The sequence below is a fragment of the Enhydra lutris genome, unplaced genomic scaffold, assembly GCF_002288905.1.
Source record: "Enhydra lutris kenyoni isolate GAN:26980312 unplaced genomic scaffold, ASM228890v2 scaffoldscaffold40, whole genome shotgun sequence".
NCBI classification, from domain to species: domain Eukaryota; kingdom Metazoa; phylum Chordata; class Mammalia; order Carnivora; family Mustelidae; genus Enhydra; species Enhydra lutris.
Genome location: NW_019154124.1, coordinates 17,568,685 through 17,591,652, shown reverse-complemented (window position 1 = coordinate 17,591,652; position 22,968 = coordinate 17,568,685). Strand labels below are relative to the sequence as shown.

Genomic DNA, 22,968 nt, shown 5'->3' with positions numbered 1-22,968 from the left:
ACGCCTGGGTGGCTCAGTTGGTTAAGCGGCTGCCTTCGGCTCAGGTCGTGATCCCAGCGTCCTGGGATCGAGTCCCACATCGGGCTCCCTGCTCAGCAGGGAGCCTACTTCTCCCTCTGCCTGCCACTCTGTCTGCCTGTGCTCACTCTCTCTGACAAATAAATAAATAAAATCTTTAAAAAAAAATACAAATAATTAATTTAGGGTGATACATAGGAAAGTTCCACTAAGATTCCTACTCCCATTAAGAAAGAACTAAAGTGCTTCTGAAATGTCAAAATAAAATACATTCAAATAAAGTAATTTCAAAAGATTTTCACAAGAGGTAATTACAACGAGGATAAATTTTTATTCAAAATTTAATTATACCTGGGGCGCCTGGGTAGCTTAATCAGTTAAGTGCCTGCCTTGGGCTCAGGTCATGATCCTGGGTTCCTGGGCTAGAGCCCCACATTGGACTCCATACTCAGCGGAGATCCTGCTTCTCCCTCTGCCTCTTTGCCCCTCCCCCTGCTCGTACTCTCTCAAATAAATAAATAAAATCCTTTTTAAAAAAATCCTCCATTTTAATTATACTTATTAGAAGTGTTCTGATTATGCACTTGTGAAAAAAATCCTGGTAACAAATAACATCTAACGCTCCTTGGAGAGTTAATAAAAACATCCTAAGTCCCTGTGGGGTGCCAAAAGGCAAACAAAAGGGGTGGCTCCAGCGCAGCTGTCCCCCCAGCAACTATCATCACGGCCCCTCCTCCCCTGGATCCCAGCATCTCCACCATCATGGGTGCCTGCGCTCTGGGCTTCAGTGTAGCCACCCCACCTCGACTTTCTTCAAGTCAGAGATGGCACAAAAAGGTCAAGAAAGGTTTAGGTCACTTTGAAAGGAAACCCTCCCTCTCCCAAAACCAAGTGTGGGAAAACACTGCTCTCCACACAAATCAAGGTCATCTGCAATTAGCATAACTCAAAAAGAGCAATGACAACCAACCCCCACTCTCCTCTTGGCCCCCTCTTCATTCCCAGTCCACACAACACAGGCTCCACCCTCATCCAAGTGGTGGGGACAATGTGACACAAATCATTGACCTCTAAGAACGGAAGGGAAAGTTCACCTGTTTGAGTATCGGTCACATGCCTACAAAACCTGGCCTTGTTTGTTCCTCACCATTGCCAGGAGAGATAGGACTATCTCTATTTTCAGATGAGGAAATTGAGTCTTTGTGAATAAATCAGCCCAAGGTCACTTGGTAGAGGGAGGATTGGAACCCTGGTCTGCCTGACTCCAAAGACAAACTCTTTCTGGCACAACTAACAGCCACCTCAGTCACTTAAGGATGGGTGCTGACTATTCCCGGAAACAACAGGAACCATTCTCAGCGCCTTACCTCCTCACCACACCCTAACCGGTATGACGTGAATCCACTCTGAAGAATTTTACTTGCTTATCAGACGAATGTTGTTAGAGATGATTTTGAAACAAAATTACTGTGGATTAAATGGACTTGAAAATTAAAACGAATACGTGCTTCGTCACCAGGGGTCTCTGTTGAGATCAGAGTGTAGGAACACCACCCTCCAAATGGAAACAGAAAGGCTTTTCCTGCTTGGTAAGTTAAGTGGAGAAACACAGCAGACATCAGAGGGAAGAGCACCATAATCTCAAAGTACCATCTCCAGTGTTTACCACCTGAGGTCCACCTTCTCTGGCACTACAGCAAGTGGCCCAACTCGTTTTTCCTGTTTTTGGTTGTTTTACACTCATAGATGCTCGCTCAACAAAGCCTCAAAATTGCCTCTAGAAAGCACCCTCAAGAGATTCCTCTGCCCTCGGCAGGTTGAACAGAGATGCTCTCCAAGGAACTAATCCCACAAATGACGAGATGGTGGATGAGGCTTGAGCAAATCTGATTAACTTATCTTAATCAGATGCCACTGAGGATTTAGCTATCACAAGGTCCCCTGCCCAAACTGACGTTGCCCACAGGGAATTATTAATGTATACCAGCAAAGGTGAATTCTGCTCCCTAAGTTTCAATGAGGTATTTGAACTTGGGGGGTGGGGAGCAGTCTAGAAACCTCATACTCAGTCTGTAATCTCATTCAAGGTCCCCTTGTCCTGCAAACGGAAATTGTGCTGCAGACTCATGTACCCTGTGTCAGCACACCCCAACAGGTGTGCCATGAGGCACAAAACACCTCAGTCCTCAGAGCTAGAGCCCATGGTCAGTCACCATCTAGGGATCCACATCCCCTTTAAGTTTACTGCTCTGTACAACAATACCATTTTCTAAGTATGCCATGGCATGGAAAAGGCCTCAGCTTCTCTCAAAAGCTCTCTGGGGTTGCAGTATTACAGCTGCAGCTTGCTTCTACAGAACAGCGGTTCTCAAAGCGTGGTCCCCACTCCCAGAACATCTACAGTATCTGAGAACTTGCTAGAACCACACACTCTCATGTGCCATTCCTGAGGATGAGAAACCATGGGGGTGGGCCAGCAAGCCCTTTTAACTCTGCCCTCCAAATGATCCTGATGCTTGCTATGGTTTGAAAACCACTGAGGGAACATAGACTTTTCCTACACATCACAGACAAGTGACCCACTTAGACCATGACAACTACAGTTAACATTGATTGCAGCGCCAGAAACGTAGGAATCTTTGCTTTCAGAGAGCCACAGAGACACCCACTAGCTCAAGCATTTTCGACCTCCCACCTCACCATTCATCACAACTCCCTAAACTGGTTCTCCATGATGTTCTGGCCTCCCCAAGATGGAGCCCTAAGTCTGCAGACGAATAGGGCGCTCCTACTTTTGTTCTATTCTGTCCCCTCTGAGGCCACAAATAACATCAAAATCTTTCCTGGGGTGAGAACCTAGGATCCCGAGAGTCAGCACCCCTTCTTGGCCCTGGTTGAAAATTAAAATGCTGTTCCAGTTTCTGCAGATGTCTAATGTTGATCACCAGTGCCCGCCTCCGTCCCTGTCACCTGCCCAAACACACCGGCCTCCCCACTCCCATGTGCAGGGATAGAACAGGCAGAGCCTGCCTACAACCTTCAAGAGAGCATTTGGTATTTTATCTCTCGTGGCAAGCTTACAAATCAGGGGAAGATTAAGTTAAAATGAACCAACATTACAGTTCCATATAAATTTTAGGATTATTTGTTCCAGCACTTTGAAGAATGCTGGTGGAATTTTGATAGGGATGGCACTGAAAGTATAGATTGCTCTGGGCCATGTAGACATTTTAACTATGTTTATTCTTCCGCTCCATGACACCATACACAAAGATAAACTGGAAATGGATGAAAGACCTCAACGTGAGGCAAGAATCTATCAAAATCCTAGAAGAGACCATAGGCAGTAACTTCTTCAACATCGGCCACAGCAACTTCTTTCAAGCCATGTCTCCAAAGGCAAAGGAAACAAAAGTAAAAATGAATTTTAGGACTTCATCAAGATAAAAAGCTTCCGTACAGCAAAGGAAATAGTCAACAAAACAAAGAGGCAACCCACACAATGGAAGATGTTCACAAATGACATTACAGACAAAGGGCTGATATCCAAGATCTAGAAAGAACTCTTCAAACTCAACACCTAAAAAACAGATGATCGTGTCAAAAAATGGGCAGAAGACATGAACAGACACTTCTCAAAAGAAAACATACAGAAAGCCAAAGTTGATGGCATCACAATTCCAGACTTCAAGCTCTATTACAAAGCTATCATCATCAAGACAGTATGGTACTGGCACAAAAACAGACACACAGATCAACAGAATAGAAGAGAGAGCCCAGAAATAGACCTTCAACTCTATGGTCAACTAATCTTCGACAAAGCAGAAAGAATGTCCAATGGAAAAAAGATAGTCTCTTCAACAAATGGTGTTGGGAAAATTGGATAGCCACAAGCAGAAAAATGAAATTGGACCATCTCCTTACACGACACATGAAAATAGACTCAAAATGGATGAAGGACCTCAATGTGAGAAAGGAATCCATCAAAATCCTTGAGGAGAACACAGGCAGCAACCTCTTCGACCTCAGCCGCAGCAACTTCTTCCAAGGAACATCGCCAAGGCAAGGGACACAAGGGCAAAAATGAACTATTGGGACATCATCAAGATCAAAAGCTTTTGCACAGCAAAGAAAACAGTTAACAAAATCAAAAGACAGCAGACAAAATGGGAGAAGATATTTGGAAACAACATATCAGATAAAGGGTTAGTATCCAAAATCTATAAAGAACTTATCAAACTCAACACCCAAAGAACAAATAATCCAATCAAGAAATGGGCAGAGGACATGAACAGGCATTTCTACAAAGAAGACATCCAGATGGCCAACAGACACAAGAAAAAGTCCTCCACATCACTCGGCATCAGGGAAATACAAATCAAAACCACAATGAGATACCACCTCACACCAGTCAGAATGGCTAAAATTTAACAAGTCAGGAAATGACAGATGCTGGCGAGAACGCGGAGAAAGGGGAACCCTCCTACACTGTTGGTGGGAATGCAAGTTGGTGTAACCACTTGGAAAACAGCATGGAGGGTTCTTAAAGCATTGAAAATAGACCTACCCTATGGCCCAGCAATTGCACTCCTGGGTATTTACCCTAAAGATACAAATGTAGTGAACCGAAGGGCCACATGCACCCAAATGTTTATAGCAGCAATGTCCACAATATCCAAACTATGGAAAGAACCTAGATGTCCATCAACAGATGAATGGATGAAGAAGATGTGGTGTATACACACACACACACACACACACACAAAGAAATACTATGCATCCATCAAAAGAAATGAAATCTTGCCATTTGTGATGACGTGGATGGAACTAGAGGGTATTATGCTAGCGAAATAAGTCAATCAGAGAAAGACAATTATCATATGATCTTCCTGATATGAGGGAGTTGAGAGGCAACGTGGGGGGCGGGGTTAGGAAAAGAATAAATGAAACAAGATGGGATCAGGAGGGAGACAAACCATAAGAGACTCTTAATCTCACAAAACAAACTGAAGGTTGCAGTGGGGGCGGCGCAGGGGGAAGGAGGTGAGGTTATGGACATTGGGGAAGGTATGTGCTATGGTGAGTGCTGTGAAGTGTGTAAACCTGACGATTCACAGACCTGTACCCCTGGGGTTAATAATACATTATATGTTAATAAAAAAAATTAAACAATTTAAATTAAAAAAATAAAATAAAAAAAACATACAAAAGGCTAACAGACACATGAGAAAATGTTCATCATCACTAACCATCAGGGGAATTCAAATCAAAACCACATTGAGATATCACCTTACATCAGGTAGAATGGTCAAAATCAACAGGACAGTAAACAACATATGTTGGAGAGGATGTGGAGAAAGGGGAACCCTCTTACACTGGTGGCAATGCAAGTTGGTGCAGCCACTTCGGAAAACTGTAGAGATTCTCCCAAAAATTAAAAACAGAGCTACCCTATGACCCTGCAATTGCACTTCTGGGTATTTATCCCAAAGATAAAGACGTAGTGAAACGAAGGGCCACATGTACCCCAGTGTCCATAGCAGCAACATCCACAATCGCAAAACTGTGCAAAGAGTCAAGATGCCCTTCAACAGAGGAATGGTTAAAGAAGATGCGGTCCATATATACAATGGAATATTACTCAGCCATCAGGAAGGATGTATACCCAACTTTTGCATCAACATAGATGGGACTGGAGGAGATTGTGCTGAGTGAAATAAGTCAAGCAGAGAAAGCCAATTTTCATATGGTTTCACTTACTTGTGGAGCATAAAGAATAACATGGAGGACATTAGGAGAAGGAAAGGAAAAGTGAATTGGGGGAAATCGGAGTGGGAGACAAACCATGAGAGAATGGACTCTGAGAAACAAACTGAGGGTTTTGGAAGGGAGGGGGGTGGGGGATGGGTGAGCCTGGTGGTGGGTATTAAGGAGGGCACATATTGCATGGAGCACTGGTGTGATGTATAAACAATGAATCTTTGAACACTAAAAAAATAAAATAAAATAAAACAAAGATGTTAAAAAAAAAATGAACCAACATTAAACGTATTTATATTTTGGGTACTCTTACCCAAGCTTCCTTATTCAAGCTCATCATTGCAACACGGGCAATTACCATTCTAGCTAGAATTTACTGTGTGTTAATAAGTTATGTACTGGTCCTACCTAAGCCCTTTAATCACTACAGCATCAGCTTATCTGAAGATAAAACCTTTATTTACACTGACATATAAAGATTCTATCAAATGAAAAGACAAAGACACCTGGGGCAAGGTGATTACCTTCATCAGAGTCCAAGGAAGCCAAAAGTCACCAAATACTGATCACAAAGAACAGGGTCCAAGAGCCACATCATGGACCCTGTCTCTTTCTCTCCCCTTCTCTAGGTCCAGCCAGATCATTCTCACTAGCTCCTATCACGAGAGGTAAATGCTGGAAATAAGGCTACATAAATGTTTCATCACCATGTCAAAACCTTACAAACTTCTAGAAATGAGACTAGGTAGATATCAAAGCTAGTCTTTAGATTTAAAGTATGTCTTACTTAAAAACAGGATCTTATTTAATAAATTTCACTTACTACTTGGTAACAATGGAGAAATTAGTTGATGGCATGTTCTTTCCAAACTTAGTCTATTCTTGCTTCTGATATAAATCAAGTAGCATAACCAGAAAAAGTGCAAATTAGGAGACATGCAGAAAATACTAGCTGGGAAGTGATATCTTGGTCTGTAGTAGACAAGCATTTCGCATGCATATAAATCTCATTTTAGTCTGTGAGTTTTATTATCTAAGTACTGTTTTCCCCAATTCTACTGGCAAAGACAACTGAGGCTTAGAGATTTTCAGAGGAAGAACAACAGAACAAAATCTATATGTTACAAGGCAAATACAACACTTGTCCTGCTGGTCATGAGGACAGGTTTGAGACAAGCTGCCAAAGCCCTCTGCAAACCTCAGTTTCTCCTTCTACAAGAAGGGTGCCCATCCTGTTAGGGCTGCAGTTAGGATAATAATAATGTATAAAGTGGCTAGCCCAAAATGTATACTTAGGAAGTGCTGGTTCCTTTATTTCCTTTACTGTGATTTTTTTCCTTTGGCTTTGTTGCCAAAATTCAGATGTGAAACTCAAACCCAGGTCATCTTGATATACTACACCGGCAAGAGCACTGAGAAAGCAGTCTCAGCTAGAGCAGCCTCCACCTGACTCCAGGTCACTGCCAAGCTGCCATCTTGGTAGTGAGGTAGTGTGGTCGTGTAACCCCACCCTAAGGCCTCAGACCTCACTCAAGATTGTTTCACTTTACCAAAGCCGGATTAAAATTTATTCACAGAGCACTTGAAACCGAGGCGCTGAACTCTTAGTTACTATAGCACCCCGAACACAGTTGGTAGCAATAAAAACTAACCTCCAGAGCACTCCAACGCCTCGATATTTACCATAGGCGTGTGCTTTTCCAAGGCCAGGCCCCACTGATAAGTATTAACTCCAGAGAAAATGAATATGTATGTCTTTTTTTTTTTTTTAAGATTTTATTTATTTATTTGACAGAGAGAGATCACAAGCAGGCAGAGAGGCAGGCAGAGAGAGAGAAGGAAGCAGGCTCCCTGCTGAGCAGAGAGCCCGATGCGGGGCTCGATCCCAGGACCCTGAGATCACGACCTGAGCCGAAGGCAGCGGCTTAACCCACTGAGCCACCCAGGCGCCCCAATATGTATGTCTTGATACTTATGTTTATGACCTTCTGAAAGTGCAGGTGGAGGGAAGAGAGATTTGAACACAAAGATAAACATGAAATACTCATCTTTGTGGGCTACTGAATATTTTCCCAACTCTGCTCTGACATCCAGGGCTAAAGAGCGCCGCCACTTGTATTGTCGGTGTTCTGGCAAGACTTGGCTCCTTAGAACACAGTTCTCTGCCCTGGTAAGAAGCCCAACTCAAGCAGGGGTTGGAAGGGATCTGAGCAGCATGACACCCTCCTGGGAGAAGCTGGCAGAGTTCAGAGGGGCAATGAGTGAAGCAGGCACGTTCAAAGCTGCCCAGAGGGGCACCTGGGTGGCTCAGTGGGTTAAAGCCTCTGCCTTCGGCTCAGGTCATGATCCCAGGGTCCTGGAATGGAGCCCTCCTTTGGGCTCTCTGCTCAGCAGGGAGTCTGCTTCCCCCCTACCCGCCCCCCCCCACCGCCTCTCGGCCTACTTGTGACCTCTCCCTGTCAAATAAATAAATAAAATCTTAAAAAAATTAAAAAAAAGCTGCTCAGAAACCCATCCTAAGCTATTCAAAAGACATTCGGAATTTAAACCAGCCCACACGGCCAGAGTCATCATGAATCAGAGGGCAATTACAATTAATTCATGTACTACATATTGTCTACAGGGCAGTTTCCCTAGAAACCACCTCCCTATTCCACACAGTAACTGTGGGAAGTGCCAACTGCCATGTTATGTGACGAGGGTCCTCCCATGAGCACCACGGGTTAGTGTACAGATGGTCCCCTGACCTTAGCCTCATCAGGGCCCCTTCCCCAGGCCAGTCCTAGATGAAGCACTAACATGAAAAATTCAAGAGCTCTAAGTGGCTGCTTTCTGCCCCTCACCTCCGATAGAAAAATGAAGCCTATCCAGACAGAAGGAAAACAAGGAAATAAATCTTAACGGTATTTAAATCCCTGATTTTAAGTGTTCCTGATATCCAGCCATATCCCCGTCCTCTGTGGCTAAGTTGTTGAAGTTCTAAGTACCATGAGTCAACACCCAAAATCTTGCAAATAAATTCCTCTTTTTACCTATACTAAGTTGTATTGTCTGTCACCTGTAACTAGGAAATTGCTGATTCATTCAACATCAAAATTATTTCTTTTTTGTATATTCAATTGTTTTCAATATCCCTGGAAGGCACACAACTATACTTATACTGCATTTTCTCAGATACATCCCACATCGGTCTTGAGAAGCAGACAAGATAATATGGCCAGATTTTATGAATAAGGAACCCAGGGTCCAGAGGACTTAATCTGTTTGCCAAAGAGTGCTGGAATCAACACTCAAACCCAGACCTTCAAAATCCTGTGTTGCTGCCCTATACCAGGCATCCATTTCCAAACCAGACTTCCTTGACATACATACTGGTTAAAAACAATAGAAACAATCTGCCTTAAGTCACAACAGAAGCAGTAAAGCTAGACTCCAAACCCTGTTATTTCAAGTCCCTAGCATGCTGCTGCTGCTTTAGGGTAGGTCACATAATTTATTAATTCTTCTGTTTGGAACACATCAAAGCATATATAGAATCTATGCAATAATAAAAAATATTATTCGAGTGGAATTGAGCTAATACGCTGCTTCTACCAGACGAAGGTAGAAAAGCCACCATCATACATGAAGAGTAGAAGAAAGGGGTGGTCCTGACAACCCTGTGAGGCTGTTTATCCACAACACACTACAAAAGAAGGAAGGGTCTCCTCCGCCTATGGCAACGCACAAACCTAGCAGTGCCTGGTTTTCTAGGCTGTACACATTGCTCAGAGCATCGAGGAGGAGGTCTGCTCCATATGAGAACATCTGAGGGGACCTACTCTGATTCCACTGGGACTATGAGTTGATTCCCAGCACTGAGAAGCACCTCAGTCCTAAGGTCAAGAGGATGGAAAGGGAAAGATCACCATCTTATTTAATTGAAGCAGGGAAGGCAGCTTGGAGCTAGTTCACCTCTGGGGGCAGGTGAATGGAAGAGTAAAATCCACAAAGCATAATGTAATGTAGACTTAATAATTCTTGGGTGAGCTGGTGGATATGTAGGTGTCCATTATGAAACAAATAATAAACAGGGAGGCTATGCATGGGCCAGAGGTGACAATGTCATGAACCAAGATTTAAGATTAATTTGTTTCTGTGAACCTGAAGTCCAATTAAAAAAGAGAGAGAGAAGTAATAATTAAAGTTTCCCTAAGAGCATGCTGGTATGGAAATACTCAGTTAGGGTTCTAGATCTGGCTTTATCACCTACTGTATGACCCTATATATGTAAATAAAAAAATGCTCTCCACTTATGTAACAGCAAAGTTAACTTCAACACTGATTTCCTCCTTTTTCAAAAAAAATTACCATATACTTGAAGAAAATGATATAACAACTTAAAAAAAAAAAAGATTTATTTATTTGAGAGAGAGAGAGAAGCAGACTCCCCACCGAGCAGATAGCTCGATACGGAGCTCCATCCCGGGACTCTGAGATCAGGACCTGAGCTGAAGGCAGACACTTAACCAACTGAGTCACCCAGATGCCCCAATCTAGTAACTTTTTACATAATTATTCTTGTCAAAATGAGTTCACAGAAAGAAGAATAACCTAGAGCATTGACTTTCACCAAAAATGTAAAATTTCAGAAGATAAAAATTCAGGATGACGGCCATTTGGGAACAAAATTAAATTAGATCTTCTCTCATATCACACTAAGAAATAACTTGGTCAATCTGAATGAACTGTTTTAGTCAGTAATTAGGAATCAGTATTTATTAAAGACTTTACAGTGAAAACTGAATGCAGTGTATAGGGAACTCTTTCTATCATCTTTCCAACTTTTCAATAAATCTAAAACTATTCTAACATAAAAATTTTATTTTAAAAATTGGATTGGGGATAGGGATGCCTGGGTGGCTCAGTTGGTTAAGCGGCTGCCTTCAGCTCAGGTCATGATCCCAGCGTCCTGGGATTGAGTCCCACATCTGGCTCCTTGCTCAGCAGGGAGCCTGCTTCTCCCTCTGCCTCTGCCTGCCTCTCTGTCTGCCTGTGTTCACTCTGAGAAATAAATAAATAAAATCTTAAAAAAAAAATTGGATTGGGGGTAATGGGTGCACAATGCTACAAGTTTACTAAAAATCAGTTAATTATATACTTAGAATGTGTGAATTTTATGGTACACAAAATATACTTCACTAAAGCTATTTTTAATAGTCCCTGGGTCTAGGGGCACCTGAGTGGCTCAGCGGGATAAAGTCTCAGGTGGTGATCCCAAGGGTCCTGGGATTAAGCCCCACATCGGGCTCTCTGCTCAGTAGGGAGCCTGCTTCCTCCTCTCTCTCTGCCTGCCTCTCCGCCTACTTGTGATCTCTGTCAAATAAATAAATAAAATCTTTAAATAAAAGTTCCTGGGTCTAAAGGTTTAAAATGAAAAAAATTATAAAATCAAGAAACACAAGAGAGGAACTTTACACCAATCAAGGATGAACTGACAGGTATGTTTAACTTAATCCTCTGCACACATTTAGTCCACAACAGGGTAAAAAAATAAAACTTTAAAAACTGAAGAAGCTATAGAAGACTCTTTTTTTTAAGATTTTATTTATTTATTTTAGAGAGTGCACACAGGGCCAGGGGCAGAGGGAGTCTCAAGCAGATTCCCTGCTGAGCACAGAGTCTGATGCAGGGCTCATCTCATGACCCTGAAATCACAACCTGAGCTGAAACCAAGATTTGGACACAACCAACTACCTACACAGGTGCTCCGAAACTACAGAAGACTATTAACACACCTCAAAGATGTCTGGAAAACTCTCTAAGAACAGCACAAAAATAATATGGAAGCCATAAACATACAAATGGAAAAATGTAAGCACTTAAAAAATAAAAACATTGTTAAAAAAAAAAAGGTGAAAGACTAAAAACAATCTGGGAAAAAAAATCAGCAACATATAAGACAAAAAGCTAATATTCACAATATGAAAAATTCCATTAAGAGTGAACAAACCAAAGAAAACTAAGCCAAGGTATGAATCAATTAATTTAAGAATACAAATTAGCAGATGGAAATATGCTGAGTCACACAAAAAAAATTTTTTTAAGATTTTATTTGTTTTTTTGACAGAGAGAGCACAAGCAGGGGGCAGCGGCAGGCAGAGGGAGAGAGAGAAGCAGGCTCCCCGCTGAGCAGGGAGCCTGATGATGCAGGGAGATCATGACCTGAGCCAAAGGGAGATGCTTACCCAACTGAGCCATCGAGGACCCCTGATCACAGTAATTTTTAAGTTAAAATAAAACTCAATCTTCACTTATCAGATTAATAAAAATCAGACTAGTGATGTCCAGAGCAGGGCAAAGATGTGGAGAAAAAAGCACTCTCCTATATTGTCAGTAGAACTAAACAGCCTTTAAAAGCAAGGCAATATGGCAGCACCTGACAATTTAAAATCTGACACTCGATGAACCCCTTTAAAAATCTATCTCATATATACCAGTAAGAGTGCATAAAAACATGTAGGAATGTTCACTGCCCCATTATCTCTAACTGCAAACAAGTGGAAGCAATCAAAACATCCATAAATAGGAGAATGAATCATAGTATCGTCATACTATGTAATACCATACAGCTGCTAAAAGCAACTAGGTAAAGGGTTATGTACTGACAGACTTAATTATTCTAAGTATTTTACAAAGTTCACTTATTGTAACAAACCCATGCAGTAGGTACAATGATCATCCTCATTTTAGAGATGGGGAAGCTCAAGTAGAAAGATCTTGCCAGGTCTCACAAAAGCAACTGGCAGGGCTGCATTATGACCCGGGGAATTTGGCCCAAGTCTACACTTTATACCCACTCTGCTATACTGTACTGATTTTGTGTCTGTGACTACACACATGGATGGAGTCTAAGTTGGGGAGCTGGGGGAGGAGAAACATCCACACGACAATAAGAAGTACCTAATTTCAAAAAATTAAATTGTGAGTGAGCAAATGAGTGTCTGAGAATGTATGAAATCAAGGGCATCTGGGTGGCTCCGTCATTTAAAAGTCCAACTCTTAATTTCAGCTCAGATCACAATCTCAGGGTCATAAGATCGAGAGCCTGCGTAAGATTCTCTTTCTCCCTCTGCTCCTTCGCCACTCCCCACCCTCGCTCTTTCTCTCCCTTTCTTAAAAAAAAAAAAAAGAAAAAGAAAAAAGCATGAAATCAATAATTAAGGAGAAGGATTAGGAAGACATTGACCTTTTTGATATGGAACAACTGAACAGTTCATTTGAGAAAATTCTTCAGAGAGCATTAAAAATTTTAAGAATAAAATTTGTCTGAATTTTCTTTTTTTTTTTTTTTTTAAGTATATGTGCTGCCAAAACGAGCACTGAATTTTCATAAAAAGGGGAAAAAAAGGATTGGGCACCTAGGTGGCTCAATTGGTTAAGCTTCCGACTCTTGATCTCACCTCAGGTCTTGATTTCTGGGTCATGAGTTCAAGCCCTGTGCTGGGCTCCACACTGGGCAGAGAACCTACTTAAAAAAAAAAAAAAAAGAAAAGAAAAGAAAAGAAAAAAGATATAAACCTCTTAGAAGTCATTAAGCAGGCCCAGTGGAAATGGTGAGAGAGAAGATGGAACTTTCACTTTTTCTTTTTTTTCCTATATTTGTGTTTTGTTAGAATAAATTTGTATTATTTTCATACTAAGACCTTCTCATAAACCACCACAAACAAAAGCCATTATTTTAAAAAGTTAAAAACTGGAAAAAAAAATTTAATACTTAGCAATAGGGATTGGCCAAATATATATACCATGGAATGTTACTAGAAAAGGTGTGTGGAACCACAGATTCAAACATCACTGCTGGTTGTATAAATTGGTACAGATATTTTAAAAGGCAATTTCAGTATTCAATTTCTCAATATTTATCAAATACATATATATCTCCTCTGACTCAGTAATACTACTCTGAAAAATCTGTCCTAGAGAAGTATACAACCAGATACACAAGGTATACAAAGTTTTTTGTGGTTTTTTTTTTAAGATTTTATTTATTTATTTGACAGACAGAGATCACAAGTAGGCAGAGACGCCAGCGGAGAGAGAGGAGGAAGCAGGCTCCCCACCGAGCAGAGAGACCCATGCGGGGCTCGATCCCAGGACTCCAAGATCATGACCCGAGCCAAAGGCAGAGGCCTCAACCCACTGAGCCACCCAGGCGCCCCAGTATACAAAGTTTTTAAAATCCTATCACTGATTGTAATATTAAATAGCAAATGTATGGGGTGCCTGGGTGGCTCAGTCAGTTAAGCGTCTGCCTTCAGCACAGGTTGTGATCATGGGGTCCTGGGATCTAGCCCTGCATTGGGCTCCTTGCTCAGTGGGGAGCCTGCTTCTCCCTCTGCCTGTCACTCCCCCTGCTTGTGCTCTTTCTCACTGTCAAATAAATAAATAAATCTTAAAAAAAAAAAAAAAAAGAGCAAATGTAATCATCAATGAGACTGGTTACATCAAACATGTTATATCCATATGAAACGTGAATATGAAGTGGTAAGTTCATCACAATAGGTTGTAAAGCAAAAAGGGCAAGGTACAGGTAGAATGGTGTGATCAGTACACTTTCATGTAATTAAGCAGGGGATCTATTTTTCTTTGATTTTATTTTCATAAAATGAAACAATGAAAGGAAGCACCTGGTTGGCTCAGTTGGTTGAGTGTCTGACCCTTGGTTTTGGCTTCGATCATGGTCTCAGGGTCCTGGGGTTGAGCCCACACTTTGGGAACCCCACTCAGTGGGGAGTGCGCTTGAATCCCTCTTCCTCTGCCCCTCCCCCACTTGTGCTCTCTTCAAAATAAGTAAGTAAGTCTTTTAAAAAAATACCACAATAGGGACGCCTGGGTGGCTCAGTTGGTTGGGCGGCTGCCTTCGGCTGGGGTCATGATCCCAGTGTCCTGAGATCGAGTCCCACATCAGGCTCCTTGCTCAGCAGGGAGCCTGCTTCTCCCTCTGCCTCTGCCTGCCACTCTGTCTGCCTGTGCTCACTCACTCTCTCTCTGACAAATAAATAAATAAAATCTTTAAAAAACAACAACAACAACAAAAAACCACAATAAAAGGAATCATAAAAAACTAAGAAGAGTAATTCCAAGAATAGGAAACGGTAGAGAAAGATACCTAGAAATGAGCAAATGGGAATGAATAATACAAAGATGCAAGGAGAGATTTCCCTTAAAACCTTTCTGTTTTTTACTATTTTTAAGTCTTTATTTTATTTTATTTTATTTTTAAGATTTTATTCACTTGACAGAGAGAGAGAGATCACAAGTAGGCAGAGAGGCAGGCAGAGAGGGGAGGAAGCAGACTCCCTGTGGAGCAGAGAGCCCGACGTGGGGCTCCATCCCAGGACCCTGGGATCATGACCTGAGCCGAAGGCAGAGGCCTTAACCCACTGAGCCACCCAGGCGCCCCAAGTCTTTATTTTAATTCGTTAGTTAACATACAGTATTATGTTAGTTTCAAGGGTACAACATAATGACTTAAACTTCCATACAACAACCGTAAACGTAAGTTTTATAATATAACTTGAAGTCTGGAATTGTAATGCCTCAAGTTTTTTCTTCTTTAAGATTGTTTTGGCTATGGGATGCCTGGGTGGCTCAGTTGGTTGAGTCACTGCCTTCGACTCGGGTCATGATCCCAGGGTCCTGGGATCGAGTCCCGCATCGGGCTCCTTGCTCAGTGGGGAGCCTGCTTCTCTCTCTGCCTCTGCCTGCCGCTCTACCTGCTTGTGCTCTCTCTCTCTCTCTCTCTCTCTGACAAATAAATAAATAAATAAAATCTTTAAAAAAAAAAAAGATTGTTTTGGCTATTTGGGGTCTTTTGTGGTTCCATACAAATTTTAGGACTATTTGTTCTACTTCTCTGAAAAGTGCTATTGGTATTTTGATAAGGAATGCATTAAATATACAGACTGCCTTGGGTCGTATGGACATTTGAACAATATTTGTTCTTCTAATCCACGGGCATGGAATGTCTTTATTTCCCTTTCTTTGTGTCAGCTTTAATTTCTTTCATCAGTGTTTTGTATTTCAGAGTACAGGTCTTTCACCTCTTTGAGCAAACCTGTTTTTTGTTTTGTTCTGTTTTTAATTATAATTCTGACCACAGGTTTTTTTGTTTTATTTTTTTAAGTAGGCTCCACACTGGGCTCACAGTCCTGAGACCAACACCTAAACCAAGACCAAGAGTTGGCCACTTAACACACTGAGCCACCCAGGTGCCCCATCCATAGGCTTTTTAAAAGATGATAATTGATTGGGGAAGTTGCTACTTTGCTAAAAAGTACAAAAATTTAAAATAGCACACTGACAGTTGCAACAACATAAATGAATCTCACAGACACTATGTTAAGTGGACGCAAAAACACACATTTTGTAATTTCATTCATAAGAATTTTAAGAACAGGCAAAACCAACTGACAGAAAAACCAAGTGACAGGAATGAGAGGGGTTACCATCCTCTAGGGGATGCTGAGAAAGGGCATGAGGGAACCACGGACACTGGAACAAACTACATCTTGACCTGGGTGAGTTATGTATACGTATAAAACCTCACCAAGCTAAGCAACTGGTGGACCTACTGTACTTTACTCTGTACACAAAGATATACATTGCACTTCAATAAAAATTATCAAATATGTTTGAGGAGTATTTAATGATGTGATTAAAAAGCCTGTAATATAATGTTAAATCAAAAAGCAGAATTTCGGGGCACCTGGGTGGCTCAGTGGGTTAAAGCCTCTGCCTTCAGCTCAGGTCATGATCCCGGGGTCCTGGGATCGAGCCCCTCATCGGGCTCTCTGCTTGGCGGGGAGCCTGCTTCCCCTTCTCTCTCTGCCTGCCTCTCTGCCTACTTGTGATCTCTGTCAAATAAAAAAAAAAAAAAAAAAAAGTCTTAAAAAAAAAAGTAGAATTTCACACTGACAAGGAACATAATCATACTTCCTCTGATTTAGAATAAGAAGGGGGTGAGGGATTAAAGAAAATACATCAGGGGACACCTGGGTGGCTCAGTGGGTTAAGCCTCTGCCTTTGGCTCAGGTCATGATCTCAGGGTCCTGGGATCGAGCCCCACACAGGGCTCTCTGCTAAACATGGAGCCTGCTTCCCTTCCTCTCTCTCTGCCTGCCTCTCTGCCTACTTGTGATCTCTGCCTGTCAAATAAATAAATAAAATCTTTAAAAAAAAAAAAGAAAATACATCAGAAATTCAATTAGCTAACATATAGTACATCATCAATTTTTTTATGTAGTGTTCAGTGAATCTTTTTTTTTTTAATACTTTATTTATTCGACAGAGATCAAAAGTAGGCAGAGAGGCAGACAGAGAGAAAGAGGGGGAAGCAGGCTCCTCACTGAGCAGAAAGCCCGATGTGGGGCTTGATCCCAGGATCATGACCTGAGCTGAAGGTAGAGGCTTAACCCCCTGAGGCACCCTGGCACCCCTCAATGATTCTTTAGTTGCGTATAACACCCAGTGCTCATAACATCATGGGCCCTCCTTAATGCCCATCACCCAGTTACTATATATATATATATATATATATATATATATATATATATATATATCTTTTTAAAGATTTTATTTATCTGAGAGAAAGAGTATGAGAGAGTGCACAAGTCGGTGCAGAGGGATAAGAGGGAGAAGCAGGTTCTCCACTAAGCAGGGAGCCCAATGTCAGGACCTCAGGACCATGACCTGAGCCAAAAGCAGATGCTGAACAAACTGACCCACCCAGGCGCCCCAATATATACATTTTTTAATTTAGAAAAAGTACCAATGGGGCACCAGTGGGTTAAGCCTCTGCCTTCGGCTCAGGTCATGATCTCGGGGTCCTGGGATGATCTCAGGGTCCTGGGATCAAGTCCCGCATCGGGCTCTCTGCTCAGCAGGGAGCCTGCTTTCCCCTCTCTCTCTGCCTGACTCTGCCTACTTGTGATGTCTCTCTCTGTCAAATAAATAAATAAAATCTTTAAAAAAAAAAGAAAGAAAGAAAGAAAAAGTACCAACTAGCTCTGGAATTTGAGGACATAACAGAAGAAAACAAACACCCTCAAATTTATTAAAAGAACCTTCTCTGTCAAATAAATAAATAAAATCTTAAAAAAAAAAACCTTCAAACATCTAACATACAACAATGTTGGTACAAACTTAAGGGACTGACTACAAAGGACCAGGTTAACACCCACAATATGGCCTGCTTGTTTTATAAAGTATAAGATATGCAGAAAGGGGAAGGGGGAAAAAAAAAACAACCCTAAGAATCCCTAGGAAGGCAAAGAAACCACTGTGTTGGAGATTTGGAGACAGGAAATTACAGAGTTGTCATTCTCTCACACATAATACCTAAGGGCTGAAACCTGCTTAAAACTCTTAAGAAACAACTTTTGAAGTGCTTTTCTCTGGGGATTCTGACCCTAAAGATTTCAAAAATCCAGGAAAAAAGAGTAAGACCTAATAAAATAATAACTGTCTAGACCTACCCTAATACATAGGGAAGAAGGAAACTAATTTTCAGTAGCTAATTAATTGTTCCTTTAATAAGGTTTTCTTCCCCCCAAAAAAACCCCGATATATTAGCTATATGGAGAGTATCTGATCTCAGTTCCCTACAATTAAATTCAAATTTTACATATTTATTTATTTATTTATTTATTTTTGAAAGAGTGAGGGAGGGGCAGAGGGAGAGGGAGAGAATCTTAAGCAGGCTCCACGCTCAGTACAGAGCCCCCCCCACCTTGTGGGGCTCAATCTCACAACCCTGAGATCATGACCTAAGCAGAAAAAAATCAAGAGTCAGAACCTTAACCAGCTGAGCCACCCAGGAGCTCCTAGAAGTCAAATTTTAATCCCCATTTAGTACAACTAATCAATGGTACGTTTTCTTTCCATTATTTTAAGTGAAGATTATTTTTACGGTATTAATTTCTAAAAACCAAAAGGTAGAAAAATCACGAATCCACTGTCAGGCACTTTAAATGCAGCATCAAACATTTTCACCTGGGCCGCTATTGTTAGGAGTTAGTTGGACAGTTAGGCGGTCAGGGTCCCCAGAAAGAAGATACAGAGTCAGGACGGCTAAGATCAAGTAGCACTGACATCCTGGTTCTGCAGCTTAGACAGGACAGCACTGACGTCCCATTTTGCAGCCTCTGCAAAAATGATTTCTGCAAAACGACCCAAAATAAGACAGTTAACCACAAAGCACTGGTCAGTATCACGGGCAAGGGACCGTGAAGACATAAGCCTCCAGATTCAGTAAGAGAAAAAGACCATCAACACAAAACATTAACCTAATAGATAAATACGTGGCCCAAGCCCTGACTGGCACCACTCAGCACACCCTGATTACTTAAGAAGGTTCTGCAAAAGAGGTCATAAAAACCCCTAAACTTAGGACTTCCAGGGGCAACCCACTTGGGCCCCCCCTCCCTCTCTGGGAACTTTACACTCTTGATCAATAACCTTTGCTTTGCTGCCCACCAGTATTTGTCTGGTCTACCTCTTCATTCTTGAAAGTGGCATGGCCAAGAACCATGGGCATTAAGGGGACACAAATCCTCTAACACATGTTATCAGAGGGACAGAGGTGCTGAGCAGAATGGAGCAAAAGAGAACAGAAAGGAGAGTTCTGGAAGTAAACGGAAGAAACAAGGAAGAGGGACTAAGGTCAGCAAAGCAAACTTGGGCAGGGTGAGGGGAGAATGGATGGAAAAGCAAACTACCTGTGGCTAAAATCACCTACAAATAACTTATTTCAAATAGCATTTCTTAGCCACGTCAACTGGGGAAACTAAGGGAAGAGGAGAAGAGATGAGAAAGCAGCTGGTGGCACATGCGACTCTTGATCTCACCATTTGTGGGTCTGAGCCCCACACTGGGTGTAGAGAATACTTAAAAATAAAATCCTTGGGGCGCCTGGGTGGCTCAGTGGGTTAAGCCGCTGCCTTCGGCTCAGGTCATGATCTCAGGGTCCTGGGATCGAGCCCTGCATCGGGCTCTCTGCTCAGCAGGAAGCCTGCTTCCCTTCCTCTCTCTCTGCCTGCCTCTCTGCCTACTTGTGATCTCTCTCTGTCAAATAAGTAAATAAAATCTTAAATAAATTAATAAATAAATAAATAAAATCCTTAAAAAATAAAATGATTAAATAAAAAATATATATAAGTAAAGTCCTTTCTGCTTTATGGAAGTATCATTTCCATAAATTGTTATGGCTATCTTTTGCCCAATTATCAAAAGCACCTAGAACTGATTAAAACCTCAGGACAGTAAAATCAGATGAGAGACCAAAGTTCACTGGAACACTATTACTACCAGCATTAGTCTCTCTTGAGTTAGTTGTTTTTTTTTCCCCAGGCTCTCGAAACCTTGAGTAAACAAATCCAACAGCCAGTGAAAACTGACACACCCAGAAACTCCCAGCGAAACATCTACTTCATAGTTCACAATAGGCGGTCCTATTCCATCTACAGGTGGCCTTGCCTGGAGCTAAAGGTCGAAAGAAAACACTCCCCTACACCTTCACACTTTATGGGGGAAAAAGGGGAGAGGAAAAAGAAACCACGCAGGCCTCAAGGCAAGGCCAGGAACACAGGAACTCTCCTCTCAGTGGTGTATACATGCCACACCTTCTGATGTTCCTAAGACTGTTTCCTTTTGGCTCCTTAATTAACTAGAGGAAAATCTCATCTACAGTTCTAGATTTCTTAAAATCAGACATACACAGGGACGCCTGGATGGCTCAGTCAGTTGGGCGTCTGCCTTCAGCTCAGGTCATGATCCCAGGATTGAGCCCCGCATCAGGATCCCCGCTCAGCGGGAAGTCTGCTTCTCCCTCTGCCTGCCACTCCACCTGATGGTTCTCTCTCTCTCTCTTTCTCACACAAATACAGAAATAAAATCTTAAAAAAAAAAAAAAAATCAGACATACAGAATGCCAGAGCTAAAGAAGTCTTCAAGATAAGTAATGTCTTTATCCCTGACCTAACCAGCAGTCCCCGCCCTTAGCGCTTTTCCCTTCACTCCTACTGGCCAGAACAAACCTTCCCTGGAGGCCCTGTCCAGGCTTCTCAGCTAACCCTCATGGCAGGAAGTCAGTCTGCTCAAAGAAACCTATGATGGCAGTTTCTGAGGATGCCTCCAACTGCTTCCGAACGGGGTTTCTGAGAAATAAAGTCACACTCCAGACATCTCTGAGGACATGTTAGGTATCAGTAATACATATTTCCAAGGTATTTTCGGAAAGAGGAAATTGCTGAGCTTTCAGCAAATCACATCTACACATACTGGTAGAAATAACAATACAGCATATATAAAAAAGGGAATTGCTCTAATCTCTCTCTGCCTCATTGACATATTTCATAAGTATCCATGCAGAATTAGTCACTATAGGGGCACCTGGGTGGCTCAGTGGGTTAAAGCCTCTGCCTTCGGCTCAGCTCATGATCCCAGGGTTGTGGGATCGAGCCCCACATTAGGCTCTCTGCCCCGCAGGGAGCCTGCTTCCCCCTCTCTCTCTGCCTGCCTCTCTACCTACTTGTGATCTCTGTCAAATAAATAAATAAAATCTTAAAAAAAAAAAAAGAATTAGTCACTGTAATTTGCTAGGCTGTTACCCATGTAAACACTTTGTACATAGCACCTGCCACCACTCCAAAACACCCCTCTTGACCCAAGACAGCAAGCACCCTAAGTAGCAGTGCCCCCCTCCAAAATGATAACCAGGAATATAAAGGAGGAGGAATGGTTCTGTTTTGCAAAGACCAAGTTCTTTCTGCATGATTCCTTTAGAAGCCATTTCTTTTCAATGCCTAGATACACTTCTTGCAAATGGAAATCTGAGGGGTGCCTGGGTGGCTCAGTTAGCTAAATGCCTCTTTTTTTTTTTTTTTTTAAAGATTTTTACTTATTTATTTGAGAGACAGAGAGAGAAAGCGCAAGTGAAGGGAGGAGCAGAGGAGGAGGGAAAAGCAGACTCCAGGCTGCCTGGAGCCTGATGCAGAGCTGAATCCCACAATCCTGAGATTGGACCTGAGCAAGAAACAAGAGTCAGACACTTAATGGACTGAGCCACCCAGGTGCCCCAGTGTCTGACTCTTGATTTGACTCAGGTCATGATCTCAGGGTCATGAGATCAAGCCCCATGTCGGGCTTGGTGCAGTCTGCTTGAGATTCTCCCTCTCCCTCTGCCCCTCCCCCTGCTTGTGAATGCCCCCCCCCACAAAATGAATGAATGAATGAATCAATCAATCAATCAATCTAAAAAAGATCTGGTTTTCATTTTGCAGTAAAACAATTTCCACTTAACATAGCACCTTTTTGGGGCGCCTGGGTGGCTCAGTGGGTTAAGCCGCTGCCTTCGGCTCAGGTCATGATCTCAGGGTCCTGGGATCGAGTCCCGCATCGGGCTCTCTGCTCAGCAGGGAGCTTGCTTCCCTCTCTCTCTCTCTCTGACTGCCTCTCTGTCTACTTGTGATCTCTCTCTGTCAAATAAATAAATAAAATCTTTAAAAAAAAAAAAAAAAAAACATAGCACTTTTTTTTTTTTTTTTAAATCATAGCACCTTCTTAAATTCTGAGTAAAACATGATGGCACAACTCTTGCAACATATACAAACAGTAATTCTAAGAACACAGTTTCACAAAGCACTAAAGGTCAGGTTGAGTCAGAAACCTGTTATTAAAAAAAAAAAAAGCAAATGTCCGATATTTTACCACTTACCCACTCTTCGACATTGGGAGGTTGTTCATCATAAATATGTTCCTTGTCCCACAAAATATTCGACTTGTCATACCGATCCATCTTTCCTCGGGTTTTCACGGCAAAGAAAATTATTAAAGCAAAAGCCACAATAACCATGAACCCCAGTACAATGGCAATTGCCTAAAAAGAGATTAAAGATATTGACAGTTAGATTTTAATTGTTTACTTTATCTGAATCCAGTAAAAACCTAAGGCCCCACACTACATATCTGTGCTTTAACAGATATAAAACTGAACCACGGGATGCCTGGGTGGCTCAGTTGGTTAAGCCGCTGCCTTCGGCTCAGGTCATGATCCCAGCGTCCTGGGATTGAGTCCCACATCGGGCTCCTTGTTGTGTGGGGAGCCTGCTTCTCCCTCTGCCTCTGCCTGCCACTCTGTCTGCCAGTGCT

At 42.0% G+C, this 22,968-nt stretch overlaps 1 protein-coding gene across 1 annotated transcript in view; it reads right to left on the bottom strand.

Annotated features, from left to right (window-relative positions):
- LOC111155304 (occludin) overlaps window positions 1-22,968 on the bottom strand; it is a 64,839-nt gene that overhangs the window by 23,209 nt on the left and 18,662 nt on the right. The window contains exon 4 of the mRNA XM_022515444.1: window positions 22,535-22,696. Coding sequence (XP_022371152.1) covers window positions 22,535-22,696 — 162 coding nt within the window. The remainder of the gene's footprint in view (window positions 1-22,534; window positions 22,697-22,968) is intronic.